Here is a 17,785-nt window from a genome sequence, read left to right as displayed (position 1 = left end):
CCGCTGTGGTGGTGATTTACAGGTGAGTGGTCACTCACCTTTCCTTTGTGTTGTTTCGTGCCAGAGCGGGGACCGACGGTAACTGGACATGTGCAAACCGGATTATGCAAAGAGGGCACCTAATGTGCCATTTAAAGCAAGCTGGTGGCTTGGGAAGGCTACCCCTCCCCAGCCTTGTAACACCTATTTCCAAGGGAGAGGAGGTTGCACCCCTCTCCCGCAGGAAATCCTTTGTTCTGCCTTCCCTTGCTTGAGCTGCTCAGGCGCAGGAGTGCAGAAACTTGTCTCAGAGGCTGCAGCAGCGTGGGGTGCTCGCAGACCTTGGAAGACTGGTAGGAGCAATACTGTGGGGTCCTCTAAGGAGCCCCATGAGTGCATGGAATCATGCCACGAATATTGGTATCATTATTGGGGTCTGATTCCTACATGTTGGATACCAAACAGAACTAGGTTCGGAGTTACCATTATGCAGCTGGGTTATAGTTAGTGACCTATGGCCAGTAAATAGCTAAAATTGCTTCCCCACACTTACGAAGTCCAGGGAATTGGAACTGGAGTTCAAATGTGCACCTCTGCTCATGCAGGGGTGCCCACACACAGGTACCTGCATCCTGCCCTCTGGGCTTTTAGGTCCTACTATAGAGGTGACTTAGTGACGTGGTGCAGTGAAAGGGTGCATGCACCTCCTCATGCAGTCTCCAAATTGCAGGCGTACAGACACACTTTGCATGGGCTCCCATGGGTGGCACAGTACGTGCTGCAGGCTGCAGGCCATGGGGGACCACTGGTGTACCAGTACCAAGTACCATATACCAGCGGCTTACCGGGGTAAACCAGTATGCCAACTGTGGGGTGTAAAGGGAACGAAGACAACCAGATTTAGAGGAGAGCGCACATTTACTGGTGTCATGGTTACCAGGATCCCAGGGGAAACAGTCTAAGCACACTAACAACAGGCAAAAAATGGTGGTTGAATGAAAGTACCCTCGTTTTGGCATGGTTACCCCCACTTTTTGCCTATTCTCACTGTTCTGACTGTATTCGCTGAGATCCTGCTAACCAGGACCCCCAGTGACTGTGCTCTTTTCCCCTACATTTGGTTCCCAACTTAATACCCGCCAAAATTGGCATACTGGTTCCCTCATTTAAGTCCCTAGTATATGGTATCTAGGTACCCTGGGCATTGGAACACCGGGGTTTCCCTATGGTCTGCAGCATGTATTATGCCACCCATGGGAGCCCATGCAAAATGTGCCTGCAGGCCTGCCATTGCAGCCTGCGTGAAAAGGTGCATATGCACCCTTTCACTGCAGGTCACTACACCAGGTCACTGTAAGTCACCCCTGTGACAGGCCCTCGTAGCCCAGAGGGCAGGGTGCAAGTACCTGTGTGTGAGGGCACCCCTGCATGAGCAGATGTGCCCCTATGAACTCCAGCTCCATTTCTCTGGACTGCGTAAGTGCGGAGAAGCCATTTTACGCGGGTACTGGACATGGGTCACTACCTGTGTCCAATACATAATGGTAACTCCGAAACTGGGCATGTTTGGTATCAAACATTTTGGAACAGTACCCCAGTACTGTTGCTAGTATTGTTTTATGATTCCATGCACTCTGGGAGATCCTTAGAGGAACCCCAGCTTTGCTCCTACTATTTTGCAGGGTTTTCTTGTGCAGCCCAGACAGGTTTCTGCCCTCCTGCTGCTTTAACAGCTCAAGCCCAGGAAATCAGAACGGATTTTCTTTGGGAGAGGAAGGCAACACCCTCTTCCTTTGGAAATAGGTGTTACATGGCTTGGGTGGGGTAGCCTCCCCAAACCACTGGTATGCTTTGAAGGGCACATTTAGTGCACTCCTTGCATAATCAGGTTTGAACCATTCCGGGGACCCCCTGTCCCTGTTCTGGCACGAAACTGGACAATGGAAAGCAAATTGACCGCTCCTCTGTCCATCACCACCTCAGGGTTGGTGCCCGGAGCTCCTCCAGGTGGCCACTTGATTCTGCCATCTTGAATCTAAAATTGGCAGAGTCCTCTGTGAGCATCTGACTGGCCAGGACAGGCAGGTGACATATCACAGCCCCCTTCTGATAGGTGGTCACCCTGCTAATTGAACAATCCTACTTTTTGGGCTATTTAGGGTCTCCCTCTTGGGTGGTTCTCAGATTTGATGTGCAAGATTCCAGCAGGATTCCTATGCAACGTTTACTTCACCTTCTGGTCACTGGAACCGCAGCTGGACCCTCCAGGAACCGACAATCTGCATCCACAGCAACAACTCCGCTCTGCAACATTGTTTCTCCGGCTCCCTCCAGCAACTGCAACATTTCCCCGGCTGTGCATCCTCTGAGGTCGATGAGTCTTTAGCCTGCACAAGATACACAAAGGAATCTCCCTTGCATTGAAGGACTCACTGCTTTGCATCTGCAGGCACCAACTGCAACCTCCAGAGCTCCATGGATCCTGCATCACAGGTGGAGGTCTGGTCTCCTTGGCCCTCTCTACCAGCTGTCCAACTTGGGAGACAGTAAGCCCTTGCCTCTCCACACAGGACAGTACTCCTGTGCGCCGTGTCTCTTGCAGCTACCAATGCTTTTTGGTATCTCCTCAAGCGATCTTCCGGCTCCGTGTAGCCCCAGCCCTCTTCTCTGAGACGAACAGCCCTCTGCGTGCTTCTCCAGCAACGTGGGACTCCTTTCTAGGTATGCTGCATGGGCCTCAACACGACTCCTGTGCTTGCTGCCTGGGGGTCGTCAGTATGGGCTGCCTCCTCTTCCTGTGACTCTCCTCACTGCTGAGGGTCACCCGGAACTACCCTCCATGGGTTGAGTCCTCCTGGACCTTGCTGGTCTCTGGCAGCTCCACATTTCTTCTCCAATTACATTTGCCTTTGCCAAGGCTTGTTAGTGGTTTTTCCACACCACTGACTGACTGCAATCTTCCTTCCTGCGTGGGACGCTGACTGCATCACTTCAGGACCTCTTCAGCTGCTCCAGTGCTGCACTGTCTTTGTTCACAGTCGACCTGGTCCTGCATCCATAGATGGGTGGGTAGTGGCTACTGTCGCAACCGGATACTCCAACATGAACTGGACTTGGTCCCCTTCCTTTACAGGTCTTCCTCTACCGGGATCCAACTTTGATTTCTTGCAGTATTTTCTGGGCCTTGCAACATCCTCTTCTGACGTCATTTTGGTGGGTTTGGGAAAAAACAGGTACTTATCTTTTTTCTCCTGGTCTCTGGGTGGCACACTGGTACTTACCTATTGGGATTTCTAGTTCTTTCAGCTCCCCTCTACTGATTCCACTTCCTTGGGTGGGGGCCCGACTTTTGCCTTCCACTTTCTCACTATATGATTTTGTCCCCCTAGGGCCTTCAGTACATACTATTGCTTTCACTGTTTTCTATTGCCTTTTTTGCTAAGTTCTGACTCCTAATGTGTATATAATAGTATGTTTACTCACCTGCTATTGGAGTATTGCCAATACAGTATTTTAGTATTTGTCTAACCATAATAAAGCACCTTTATTTTTGTAACCCTATGTGGTTCTTTCATGTGTGTAAGTGCTGTGTGACTCCAGTGGTACTGTATACACTTTGCATGACTCCTGGATAGGTCTTGGCTGCTCATCCACAGCTACCTCTAGAGAGCCTATGTTTCCTAGACACTGTCTACACTTCACTAATAGGGGATACCACCATAGATGTTCACCACACACCAGGCCAGCTTCCTACATTGGTAACTATGCCAATAAGCGTGACGTTCCTAGAGGATTTCACAATCCCTTTCACCTCTCTTCCCTCACCAGGCCAAAGGATTAATTTTCCCTTGATGCTGCTCCCTGACCCCCCACACCGATCTCACACCTTTATCCCCCCCCTTAATATTTATGAACTGTTTTTCCCTAGAATCGGGGAAAACAAGCAGAAAAAGGCTTAGTAATATGGGGTCCTCCTGGCAGCTCCCCATTTTAGGGACAAAAGTTTGTAATGGCTTGATTTGAATTTTGGAATCCAGCTGGTGTGAAAAAATTCCAGGCCCCCAGTGTCCAGCATCTAAATTTGGCCAACTCTTAATAAGTCGCCGAAGTGTGATAATTGTCACACTGCTGTTGTGCTGTTACAGAGAGAAGCTTTCTGCCTGGTCTCACTACCACCCATGAGGACTTAGTGGAGACTAATCTGATTTTCTCTGTAGCCTTACATCAGTTAGACTGTAACATCCCTCCTGTTGTATAATTTTTACATATTTGCAATAAGTATCACAGATGATTAAAATGAAACTTAAAGATATTTCTGTATCCGCTGAGTAGCTTTTTCAGTTTTTCTTACTTTGTCACCAATCATGATGCCATTTACAAGAGATCCAGTTTGACCTACACTGCTTTATTTTTTCCTTGGTATTGTACCAGGGTTTACCAAACATAAGTCCCTCACTCTGGTCTAGTATTTTTGGTGGGCATTCAGCTTGGGTTTTACCTCTTCCTACAGACAAATTAAACAGTCTGTAGCAGATAATATTGTAACTTCTTCATTGCTTCCACGGGCAATGTAACTGCCGTCTTGGAACATTAAAAAAAAAAAAAAAAAAAAATGGCAGGCTAGATCTTTTGACCTGGCCAATGCCAATGCAATTTGACAAGCATCTGCCTAGCCATTAGCAGTACGCAACAAGCATTATCAGAACAAGATGAGTTGGGTTTTCCAAAGCTTTATAATTTTGGGTACCTAACCAGACATTCTTCAGTCTCTCTGTAGCTTTTTGCATAGTTTGAACAGGACATCTGTTTCTTAATTTTGAATTCTAGAAGCAGGTCTTCTTGTAGAGTGACTTTTAATTGATATTTAAGTATATCCCTAAAACATGCTTCAAGAAGCCGAGTCCAATGTGTGGTGTGAACAGTAGGTGGTAAAGCAGTGTTTTTATTCTAGCCAGTGAGTGTGGTCCATGTGTTACATTGCTCAGCACGGTGTTATTGAAAACCTCAGTTTCAAAGATTTTATCTAGATTCCAATCGAAGTATATGCTCAGTCAAATCTTTTACGAGTTGTTTTACCTGCTATGGATTGGCAGTAGTTTGTGTTTGAAACGATTTTAAGAGTTATTTATTTATATTTTAACCCTGCTTCCTTTTTAAAGATATTGACAATTAACAAGTAATTATGAGGGTAAATTAACAGTTCATCATTTTTGTAGGTACACATATTTAACTCTGCAAAAGTTAATTTTTTTGTTTCTTTTATTTTCAGGGAACTCTCAAAGTTTAAAACTTATGTCAATCCAATTGATCTGAGGAGGTCTTCCATACACATTTTGCTGTCCTTGTTGCCGTTGCCTCATCATTTTGGAACAGTGAAATCTGAGGTGAGTTATACATATGTAGGTATGCGCATTAAACTTAACTTTGTAGGACCTCAGAGACCACATTTGAAATTGTTGACCCTCCCATGTGAAGATCAGTAGTGCTGTATCTTCCCCACCCCAAAAATCGGTATGTTCATCTCGGGGGTTTGAAGAAATCTGTCACCATAAAGAAGGTCCTTTTCTTTTGTATCATTATTGTCGAAAAGTCCTTGAACACAGCCACTCTGGGCCCCGCAAAGGTTATTTTACCCTTTTGTCATGCAGCCTCAATAATTCTCTTTCACCTGAAACCAGTGATTTTTCTTGGGGATGGAAACTGATTGTTCAAGGGTACGCCATTGGTTTGTGGGTTTAGTCCACCTTAAGTGTCCCCATGATCATGCCAAAGAGCATCTGTACTTAGCTCTTTGTCTTATCCTTCTGAGCTGCATGGGATTCAGAGGATCCTTCTAATTTTCCACCTTTAGCGGTTTTCCAAGTCCAAAAGGAGGGAGCACACTGCTTGGCATACCAGCAAATAGTTCATCCAGCTGTATTGTGGTAAATTCTGCTTGTGGTAATACTCACCTCAGTTAAAATTCTTTAGTATTACGCATTGTTGATGTAGGCAGTGTAGGGTGTCTCAAAAGTGCTTCAGGATATTTGTCCTGCTTCAAGAGAGAGTAACACCTTTAATATTGGGGGGGAGGGGCACTACAATCTGTTAGTATCACAGAAATGCAAGAAGACTGTCAACAGCATTGGCAGCAGCCCCACATTTAAAGTTACTCATTACTGAAGGAGAAATACCGTGAAATACTTGTCTTATGAAGTGTCTGAGGAGTCTGTACCATATTCCCAGAGGCACTTAAGGAAACAACTTTGTTGACACATGCAACAGTAATGTGACTTGGGAATCCAATATCATAATTATATAAGGCCCTGAAAATAGATAAGCTGACAACCTTAATGATAACTAGAAAAAAATGGGAGACTCATGGTCGAGGCCCACAGATGGAAGAAGTGTGACAAGTCCTGCTCCCAAGTTAAAACAATGTCAAGCAATGTTAGATTTAGGTTTGTACTATTTAGCTACCTCCACAGAAATGACACTGGCAAAATTGAACTGGATACACCGAGATTGCTCTATACAGTACCTTAAATGCCAAGATATAGAGGAAGGGTTTGCCCACATGATCTGGTCATGCACAAAAATAAGAGGTATTAAACAGTGCATACTGGTATAGTCCGTCGGCCAAAAGAAAGGAAAACTAAACATAATTTTGCCACTTTTAGGCTGATCCAGGGAAAGCACAGAATAGCCACACAATAGCTTGAACCCCTCAGACCCTGATAAGACTGTAGTCTGGAATACATGTAGGAAAGTACAGTAACAGGAGAGCCCCCTATGAAATCAGCGAGGACGAGTGATAATCTGCATAGATCTGGTGGCTTGGAGGACTGTGCTGCAGGCTTGACTAAATCCTTCAAGCTCTTTACGATCTTTGTTACAGGAAGCCTCATGTACAAATCAATTTTGCAAAAAGTAGTTAATAAATTACACACTGTGTCAGTCACTTATGATTTTGCAAAACACCGTAGGAAAGTACCCTCTTTCTTGGCATGGTTACCCCCATTTTCTGCCTGGTGTCAGCGTGTTTGACTGTGTTCACTGGGATCCTGCTAACCAGGACCCCAGTGTAGGAGTAGGAAAGTACCATCTTGCCTGGCATGTTACCCCCATATTTCACTGTATATATGTTGTTTTAGTGTATGTGTCACTGGGACCCTGCCAGGCAGGGCCCCAGTGCTCATAAGTGTGCCCTGTATGTGTTCCCTGTGTGATGACTAACTGTCTCACTGAGGCTCTGCTAACCAGAACCTCAGTGGTTATGCTCTCTCTGCTTTCCAAATTGTCACTAACAGGCTAGTGACCAATTTCACCAATTCACATTGGCATACTGGAACACCCTTATAATTCCCTAGTATATGGTACTGAGGTACCCAGGGTTTTGGGGTTCCAGGAGATCCCTGTGGGCTGCAGCATTTCTTTTGCCACCCATAGGGAGATCTGACTATTCTTACACAGGCCTGCCAGTGCAGCCTGAGTGAAATAACGTCCATGTTATTTCACAGCCATTTACCAATGCACTTCAGTAACTTATAAGTCACCTATATGTCTACCCTTCACCTGGTGAAGGTTGGGTGCAAAGTTACTTAATGTGTGGGCACCCTGGCACTCGCCAAGGTGCCCCCACATCGTTCAGGGCAAATTCCCCGAACTTTGTGAGTGCGGGGACACCATTTCACGCGTGCACTATACATAGGTCACTACCTATGTATAGTGTCACAATGGTAACTCTGAACATGGCCATGTAACATGTCTAAGATCATGGAATTGTCACCCCAATGCCATTCTGGCATTGGGGAGACAATTCCATGATCCCCCGGGTCTCAAGCACAGAACCCGGGTACTGCCAAACTGCCTTTCCGGGGTCTCCACTGCAGCTGCTGCTGCTGCCAAACCCTCAGACAGGTTTCTGCCCTCCTGGGGTTCAGGCAGCCCTGGCCCAGGAAGGCAGAACAAAGGATTTCCTCTAAGAGAGGGTGTGACACCCTCTCCCTTTGGAAATAGGTGTGATGGCTGGGGAGGAGTAGCCTCCCCCAGCCTCTGGAAATGCTTTGATGGCCACAGATGCTGCCCATCTCTGCATAAGCCAGTCTACACCGGTTTAGGGATCCCCCAGCCCTGCTCTGGCGCGAAACTGGACAAAGGAAAGGGGAGTGACCACTCCCCTGACCTGCACCTCCCAGGGGAGGTGCCCAGAGCTCCTCCAGTGTGCCCCCAGACCTCTGCCATCTTGGAAACAGAGGTGTTGCTGGCACACTGGACTGCTCTGAGTGGCCAGTGCCATCAGGTGACGTCAGAGACTCCTTCTGATAGGCTCTTACCTTTCTTACTAGCCTATCCTCCTTCCTAGGTAGCCAAACCTCCTTTTCTGGCTATTTAGGGTCTCTGCTTTGGGGAATTCTTCAGATACTGAATGCAAGAGCTCACCAGAGTTCCTCTGCATTTCCCTCTTCACCTTCTGCCAAAGGATTGACCACTGACTGCTCAGGACGCCTGCAAAACCGCAACAAAGTAGCAAAGACGACTAATGCAACCTTGTATCGCTTCATCCTGCCGGCTTTCTCGCCTGTTTCCTGGTGGTGCATGCTCTTGAGGTAGCCTGCCTCCTTCTTGCACCAGGAGCTCTGAAGAAATCTCCTGTGGGTCGACGGAATCTTCCCCCTGCATACCGCAGGCAACAAAAGACTGCATCACCTGTCCTCTGGGTCCCGTCTCAGCACGACGAGCGTGGTCCCTGGAACTCAGCAACTCTGTCCAAGTGACTCCCACAGTCCAGTGACTCTTCAGTCCAAGTTTGGTGGAGGTAAGTCCTTGCCTCCCCACGCTAGACTGCATTGCTGGGTACCGCGTGATTTGCAGCTGCTCCGGTTCCTGTGCACTCTTCCAGAATTTCCTTCGTGCACAGCCAAGACTGGGTCCCCAACACTCTAACCTGCAGTGCACAACCTTCTGAGTTGTCCTCCGGCATTGTGGGACCCCCTTTTCTGACTTCGGGTGGACTATGGTTCACTCCTCTTCTAAGTGCCTGATCAGGTACTTCTGCGGGTGCTGCCTGCTTCTGTGAGGGCTCCCTGACTTGCTGGGCGCCCCCTCTGTGTCCTCATCCAAGTGGCGACATCCTGGTCCCTCCTGGGCCACAGCAGCATCAAAAACCCTAACCGCGACTCTTGCAGCTAGCAAGGCTTGTTTGCGGTCTTTCTGCGTGGGAACACATCTGCAAGCTTCTTCACGACGCCGGACATCCATCCTCCAAAGGGGAAGTTCCTAGTCCTCTTCGTTCTTGCAGAACACAAAGCTTCTTCCATCCAGTGGCAGCTTCCTTGCACCCTCAGCTGGCATTTCCTGGGCATCTGCCCACTCTCGACACTGTTGCGACTCTTGGACTTGGTCCCCTTGTCTTACAGGTACTCAGGTCCGGAAATCCACTGTTGTTGCATTGTTGGTGTTGGTTTTCCTTGCAGAATCCCCCTATCACTACTTCTGTGCTCTCTGGGGGTTGTAGGTGCACTTTACACCTACCTTACAGGGTCTTGGGGTGGGCTATTTTTCTAACCCTTACTGTTTTCTTACAGTCCCAGCGACCCTCTACAAGCTCACATAGGTTTGGGGTCCTTTCGTGGTTCGCATTCCACTTTTGGAGTATATGGTTTGTGTTTCCCCTATACCTATGTGCTCCTATTGCAATCTATTGTAACTTTACACTGCTTGCATTACTTTATTTTGCTATTACTGCATATTTTTGGTATTGTGTACATATATCTTGTGTATATTTGGCATCCTCATACTGAGGGTACTCACTGAGATACTTTTGGCATATTGTCATAAAAATAAAGTACCTTTATTTTTTTGTATATCTGTGTATTTGTTTTCTTATGATATTGTGCATATGACACCAGTGGTATAGTAGGAGCTTTGCATGTCTCCTAGTTCAGCCTAAGCTGCTCTGCTATAGCTACCTTCTATCAGCCTAAGCTGCTAGAAACACCTCTTCTACACTAATAAGGGATAACTGGACCTGGCACAAGGTGTAAGTACCTCTGGTACCCACTACAAGCCAGGCCAGCGCACACTGGTGCCCTCATGTAAGTCCCTAGTATATGGTACCTGGGTACCCAGGTCATTGGGGTACCAGGGGATCACCATGGTCTGCAGCATGTATTATGCCACCCATTGGGGAGCTCATACAAACCTTTCTGCAGGCTCTGCTAGCCCAGAGTGCAAGGTGCAAGTACCTGTGTCTTTGAGGGCACCCATTCCCCAGCAGAGGTGCCTCCACAAACTCCATTGCCATTTTCATAGACCTCGTGAGTGCGGGGATGCCATTTTATGCGTGTACTGGACATAGGTCACTACCTATGTCCAGCTACATAATGGTAACTCCGAACCTAGGCATGTTTGGTATCAAACATGTCAGAATCATGCCCCAATACTGTTTCCAGTGTTGGAAATATTATTCCATGCACTCTGGGGGCTCCTTAGAGGACCCCCAGCATAGCTCCTACCAGTCTTCCAGCCCAAGCTGCTGCCACCCGTCAGACAGGTTTCTGCCCTCCTGCTGCTTAAACAGCTGAACCCCAGGAAGGCAGAACAAATGATTTCCTTTTGGGGGTGGGGGTGGGGGGGGAGAAACACCCTCTACCTTTGAAAATAGGTGTTACATTGCTTGGGAGGTGTAGCCTCCCCAAGCCACAGGTATACTTTGAAGGGCGCATTTGGTACCCCTGTGCATAAACCAGTCTACGCCAGTTCAGAGACTGCCAGTCCCTGCTCTGGCGCGAAACTGGACAATGGAAAGGGGAGTGACCACTCCCCTGTCCATCATCACACTATGAGTGGTGCTCAGAGCTCCTTTACAGGGTCCCTGGTTTCTGCCATCTTGAATCCAAGGTTGGAAGGGACCTCTGGGAGCATCTGAGTGGCCAGGACAGGTAGGTGACACCAGATCCCCCTCCTGATAGGTTGTCACCTGGCTAGGTGACCAGTCCCCCTTACAGGGCTATTTAGGGTCTTTCTCTTGGGTGGGTCCTCAGATTCGGCTTGCAAGATTACAGCAGGACTCCTCTACAACCTCTACTTCAACTGCTAGCTACTGGAACCGCGACTGGACCCTCCAGGATCCGACAATCTGCATCCACGACGAAGTCACTTCTTGCAACATTGGTTCCACGGCTCCTCCCAGCTTCTGCACCATCGCCCTTGCTGTGCATCCTCTGAGGGTGGCAAATCTTCAGTCTGCACGAGAAGAAAGAAAGAATCTCCCTTGGAGTGAAGCAGTCACTCCTCTGCATCCGCAGGCACCTACTGCAACGACGACTGTCTTCGTTTAACTCCTCTCACCCTGAGCTGCATGGATCCTGCATCATGGGTGGTAGTTCGGAGTAGTCCTGTTGATCCTCTCTGCCAGCTATCCAGCTTTGGTGGAGGTAAGCCTTTGACTTCCCACGTAGGACAGTACCCCGTGCTCCGCGTCTCTTGCAGCTGTTGAGGCTTGTTTGCATCTCCTCCATAGGATCTTCAGGCTACGTGTAGCTCCAGCCCCCAGCACTCCTTCCTGAGAGGCACAGTCCTCTGTGTGGTTCTCCTGCGGTGTGGGACCCTTCTCCAGTCCTGATGCATGGGCTCTTTTACAACTCCTTTGTCTCCATCCTGTGGGTGCTGCCTCTGCTCTTGTGGGCTCTGTGTCGCTGAGGGTTCTCTCTGACTCCACCTCCTGGGTTGAGCCCTCCTGGGCCTTACTGGTCCTCTGCAGCTCCACTTTCTGCCAAATGCAACATTTGCCTTTGCCAAGGCTTGTTGGTGGAATTCCTGCACCAGAACTGGACTGCAATCCTTCTTCCGGTGTGGGGAGTCGCCTGCATCCTTCAGGAACATTTCACCGACTCCAGGACTGCAGTGCTGACCTCATCACCGTAGACCAACTCCTGCATCCACAGCTGGGTGGGTAGTAGCTCCTACTCCTCTTAGACTCTCCTGTGACTTCTGGACTTGGTCCCTTCCTCCACAGGTCTCCTTCAGGAATTCACTGCTGGTTTCTTGCAGTCTTGTCTGGGTGTTGCATTTTTTTCTTTTCCTTTCTTTTGGGTGGTTTAGGGAAAATCCACTAACTTACTCCTTTTCTCCTGGTTGCTAGGGGCACGGTGGTACTTAACTTTGAGGTTTCCTAGTACCCCCAGCTTTCCTCTACACATTCCACTTATATAGGTGGGGGTCCTGTGTTCACATTCCATTTTTTTAGTATATGGTTTGTGCTCCCCCTAGGTTCACTATTGTCTAATTGCATTTGCCCTGTTTTGCTGATAACTAGTGTATATATTTAGTGTGTTACTTAACTCCTATTGAAGGGTTGCCTTTCTAGTACTTTTTGGTAATTGTGTCACTAAAATAAAGTACCTTTATTTTTGTAACACTGAATGTTTTCTTTCATGTGTGCAAGTGCTGTGTGACTACAGTGGTATTGCATGAGCTTTGCATGTCTCCTAGATAAGCCTTGGCTGCTCATCTGCAGCTTCCCCTTGATAGTCTGACTTCTAGACTCTGCCTACACTATACTAATAGGGGATACCTGGTATAAGGTGTAAGTACCTTAGGTACCCACCTCACACCAAGCCAGCTTCCTACATTGGGGTGCAGCGGTGGGATAAGTACTTGCAATTGCCTTACCACTCCGTCACTTGGCTCATTCCACAAGCAAGACCTCTTACTATCTAGGGGCACACACATTGGAGCTAGTATCAGAGAGAAGTAGTCTCTTGGGTTTGGGTAAGCTAGGAGACTAGGCATAGCCCTTGCTCCAGACTTCTTTGGTGAGATTTAGAGTACTTAGGGATCCTACATCACTCTAGCTATCTAACGTCTTCAGAACAGGACACATCTCAGGCTATGGACCCACCTTATGTGGGCCTCACCTTCCAAGAGTTGAGGGATATGTGCTCTAAAAGGAACCTGAAGACAGTGGGGGGAACTCTAATAAGAGTCTGCTCCTGGGCCTGCTCCTCCAGGATGACCAGGACCAATGCTGGTAGCCAGGAGGAGGAGGAGGACATAGACTCTAGCCCCCCTTGTTAGAGAGACGGGATCTAGACACTTAGGAGGGTCAGCAGGGTCCCTCAGAGGATCAGAGTCCCTAGCAAACCTTCTAGCCTAGCTGGGAGCACCTCAGGGAGTGGGAAGGGAAGCCATAACAGTAGGGCCCCCTTTGTCCCCAGAGGATTAGTGGGAAGGAGTACTAAGAATAGGGACAGCTCCCCTTCTGGCCACTCATGTCACGTCAGTATCCGAGGGGACACACTGCACAACTTCAGGGGAAGATTCTCTAGACGGTGAACTAAGGAAACTGAGACAGTAGGAAGCCAGGCTGCAGCAGCTAGCCCTAGATAGGGAGTCTTGGCAGTGGAAAGAGAGAGAGGCAGGGGTTGCGGTTAGTACCCCATTGTGGCAGCAACCATAGTTTCAGGGAACCTAGGGTTAAGGAGGACTCTTTTGACTACAGGAACCTCAACAAAATTGTTCCCCTCTACAAGATGGGGGATGATATTTACAAGTGGTTCACTGCTCTGGAAATGGCCTGTAAGGTAAAAAGGGTCCATCAGAGACAGTGGGCTTCTATTGTCAGGTTCTCCTTCTCTGACAGGGGAGATGGACTTCGAGAAGGGGATGCTGACAACTGTACTTTTCTAAAAGCTGCACTGTTAGATGGATTTGGTCTTACCACTGAACAATATAAGATTACGTTCAGGGAGACCAGGAAAGATTCCCCCCAGGATTAGGTTGATTTTGTGGACTACTGTGTCAAAGCTTTGGAAGGTTGGTTACATGGCAACACAGTCAGTGATTATGAGTGCTTGTATAATCCAATTCTGAGAGAGCATATTTTGAACAATTGTGTGTCTGATTTGTTGCGCCAGTACTTAGTTGACTGAGATCTGACGTCTCCCCAAGAATTGGGAAAGAAGGCAGACAAATGGGTCAGAACTAGGGTGAGCAGAAAAGTTCATACAGGGGGTGAAACAAAATAAGAAAAAGGTGGGGACAAAGATAAAAACAATGAGCCTTTATCAGGCCCACAAAATTCCCCTGGGGGTGGGTCTAAAACCTCTTTATCTTCCTCCATAATAAAATGTATGTAAAAACAAAGGCCATAGGCCAGGAGACAGCTCCTGCCCTAAGAAAGGCACCAAGCCACCCACCACTACAACCCCCCACTCTACCACTAGTTCCCCTCTTAACAGCAGTAGTGGTTGGTCAGGAAACAATAACCAATCCAAGGGTGTAGCTGGGCTTACCTTAGGAACTATAGTGGGGGCTGGTTTAGTCAGCAAGACAACTGAGACTGTCTTAGTCTCTGATGGGAGCATTGATCTTGCCACCCTTGCTGCCTGTCCCCTTAATGTTGATAAGTACAGACATCAGCGCTTAATAAATGGTATTAAGACAGAGGGCTCCAGGAACACAGGTGCCAGTCTCACCATGGTGACTGAAAAACTGGTGTCCCCTGAGCAACACCTACTTGGTCATCAGCACCAAGTGACTGACGCCCACAACAACAATGTGTGCCACCCCATGGCAGTTGTTGATTTCAGCTAGGCTGGGGGGTTACTGGTCCTAAAAAGTTGTAGTCTCCTCAGACCTACCTGGAGAGTGTCTACTAGGTAATGACTTGGAGACTTCACCTTGGGCTGAAGCGGAGCTGGAGGCCAGTGCAGCAACACTGGGCATCCCAGGGCATATTTTTGCTTTGACTAGGGCACAGGCCAAGAAGCAAAAAGAGCGAGGAAACTTGGAGCCCTGAACAATTGCCCAACACCTTCCAAAACCCAAGGGAAGGAAAAGCAAAAAGCTGCCCCTCTACCTCACCCTCCAGTGAAGATTACCCCTTTAAGGAGGAGGAATCTACTCTCTTAGCAGAAACTACACCTGAGGAGCTGAAGGCTGACACAGCTGAGTTCTTAGATGCCGGGGTGCCTGCCAGGGAGGAAATCAGTGTGGCTCAGAAAACCAATCCTGCAGCGGAATGGTTGATGCAGTAAGCTGTCCTCCAAGAAGCAGGGGCACCAAAAGCTGTACTGGGAAGACAACCTCTTATATTCAGAGCCAAGGGAACCCAGACCTGGTGCCACCAGGAGATTGGTAGAACCTCTGCAATACAGATAATTTCTGTTGACCCTGGCACATGACATTCCCCAGGCAGGTCACATGAGGCAAAGCAAGACTTGGGACATGCTTGTCCCTCATTTTCACTGGCTCCATATGTTTGAAGATACTAAGGAGTTTTGTCGTTTCTGTGTCACCTGTCAAGCCAGTGGTAAGACAGGTGGCCCCCCCAAAGGCCCCCTTAATTCCACTGCAAGTGGTTGGGGTTCCCTTTGAAAGGGTTGGGGTGGATATTATTGGACCCCTAGACCCGCCCATAGCCTCTGGGAACAGATGTAGTCTGGTGGTGGTGGACCATGCCACCGATACCCAGAAGCCATTCCTCTAGGGACCACTACAGCTCCTGCAGTGGCAAAAGCCCTCCTGGGAATCTTCTCTGGACTGGGCTTTCCTAGAGAGGTAGTATCAGAGGTACCAACTTTATGACTGCATACCTTAAGGTAATATGCAAGGAATATGGTGTAACGTACAACTTCACCACCCCTTATCACCCCCAAACCAATGGTTTGGTAGAGAGGTTTAACAAGACTCTCAAGGGCATGATCATGGGACTCTCTGAAATGGTCAGAAGGAGATGGGATGTCCTATTGCCATGCCTCCTTTTTGCCTACAAGGAGGTTCCTCAGAAGGGAGTGGGCTGCAGCCCCTTTGAACTTATGTTTGGACACCCTTTTAAGGGTCCTCTTGCTCTTGTAAGGGAGAGCTGGGAGCAGCCTCTCAAGCCCCCTAAACAGGACATAGTGGACTATGTACTTGGCCTCAGATCCAGGATGGCTGAGTACATGAAAAAGGCCACTAAAAACCTTCAGGCCAGCCAGGAACTGTAGAAGCAGTGGCATAACCAGAAGGCTGCCATAACTGTTTACCAGCCAGGGCAGAAAGTGTGGCTCCTGGAGCCTGTGGCTCCCAGAGCACTCAAAGACAAGTGGAGTGTCCCTCACACAATAGTGGAGAAAAAGGGTGAGGTCACCTACTTGGTAGACCTAGGCACACCAAGAAGCTCCCTCACGGTGCTTTATGTAAACCGCCTGAAGCCCTGCTATGACAGGGCTGACATGACCCTGCTCATGGCCACTGACGAGGGACAGAATGAAGAGAGGAGAGTGACCCTCGCCCTGACCTCTTCTCCACTACTGCAGCTGATGGCTCAGTTGATGGAATAATCCTAGCTGACTGTCTTTCTGAATCTTAGAAAGAATACTTCTGGGGCAGTTCTCAGGACTGTTTTCTCTGACACCTGGTCAGACAACATGGTGTGAGCACATAATTGAAACAGGGGACAGTTTCCCCATAAAAAGCAAAACCTATAGGCAACCTGACCATGTTAGAGACTGCTTCAAAGAAGAAGTGCATAAGATGCTGGACCTAGGAGTCATTGAGCACGCCCCTGTGCTAGCCCAGTGAATCTGGTCCCAAAACCTCACTCGCAGAATGGGAAAAGAGAAATGAAGGTTCTGTGTTGACTACAGAGTGCTCAACACTGTCACTGTCCTATCCCTAGGGCAGATGAGCTAATAGATACACTGCCATCTGCAAAGTATCTTAGCACATTTGATTTGACTGCAGTCCATTGGCAGATCAAACTATCAGATGATGCTAAACCAAAAACTGCTTTTTCAACCATTGGAGGGCATTATCACTTCAGTGATGCCCTTTGGTCTGAAAAATGTACCTGTCACTTTTCAGAGGCTGGTGAATACAGTCCTCCGAGGATTGGAAGCGTATAGTGCAGCTTATCTAGACGATATAGCTGTCCCTAGCTCCACCTTGGATGACCACCTGGTCCACTTCTGGAATGTTTTGGAGGCTCTGCAAAAAGCAGGCGTCAGTATCAAGGCTTCAAAGTGTCAGATAGCGCAGGAGAAGGTTGTATATCATGGTCACTTGGTAGGTGGATGCTAGATTCAACCACTACAAGGGAAGATCCAAACTATTTTAGAATTCACTCCCTCTACTACAGAGACCCAAGTGAGAGCCGTCTTAGGCCTGACTGGTTACTACAGAAGGTTTAATAAGAATTATGGCTCCATTGTAGCTCCTCTTAATGACCTCAAAGAATGCCTACAAACGTTTTATGGACAGCTAGCTGTCAGAACGTTTTTGAAGATCTGAAACAGGCCATGTGCTCTGTGCCTGTTATAAAAAGCCCTGACTACTCTTAGAAGTTCATAGTACGGACAGATGCTTCTTAGGAAGGCGTTGGGGCAGTCCTCTCTTATCTTAACTCAGAGGGCCAGGGCCAACCAGTAGCCTTTACAAGCAGAAAGTTGACCCCAAGGGAAAGGCGTTGGTCAGCAATAGAAAGGGAGGCCTTTGCTGTGGTCTGGGCTTTGAAGAAGCTGAGGTCATACGTTTTTGGCATTCACTTCTATGGTCAATACAGATGAGAGGAGAAAATCCCAAACTGTTGAGGTGGTACATATCCCTACAGGGAATGGATTATACAGTGGAACATAGATCTGGGCGTAACCACTCCAATGCAGATGGACTCTCCAGATATTTCCACTTACAGTGAAGACTCATCTGGGCAAGGTTAGCCTTCTTGTCCTTCTTTGGGGGGGTTGTGTAGGAAAGCACCCTCTTTCTTGGCATGGTTACCTCATTTTCTGCCTGTTGTCAGTGTTTTTGACCGTTTTCCTTGGGATCCTGCTAACCAAGGCCC

At 48.2% G+C, this 17,785-nt stretch overlaps 1 protein-coding gene across 4 annotated transcripts in view; it reads left to right on the top strand.

The window, feature by feature from the left end:
• Window positions 1-17,785, top strand: part of RALGAPB (Ral GTPase activating protein non-catalytic subunit beta) — a 1,713,320-nt gene that overhangs the window by 569,702 nt on the left and 1,125,833 nt on the right. For all 4 annotated transcript variants that reach the window (XM_069243900.1, XM_069243898.1, XM_069243901.1 and 1 more), the window contains one exon: window positions 5,249-5,363. In XM_069243900.1, the coding sequence (XP_069100001.1) occupies window positions 5,249-5,363 (115 nt within the window). The remainder of the gene's footprint in view (window positions 1-5,248; window positions 5,364-17,785) is intronic.

Source organism: Pleurodeles waltl, chromosome 7 (assembly GCF_031143425.1).
Source record: "Pleurodeles waltl isolate 20211129_DDA chromosome 7, aPleWal1.hap1.20221129, whole genome shotgun sequence".
Lineage (NCBI taxonomy): Eukaryota > Metazoa > Chordata > Amphibia > Caudata > Salamandridae > Pleurodeles > Pleurodeles waltl.
This window is presented reverse-complemented; position numbering and strand designations above follow the sequence as displayed.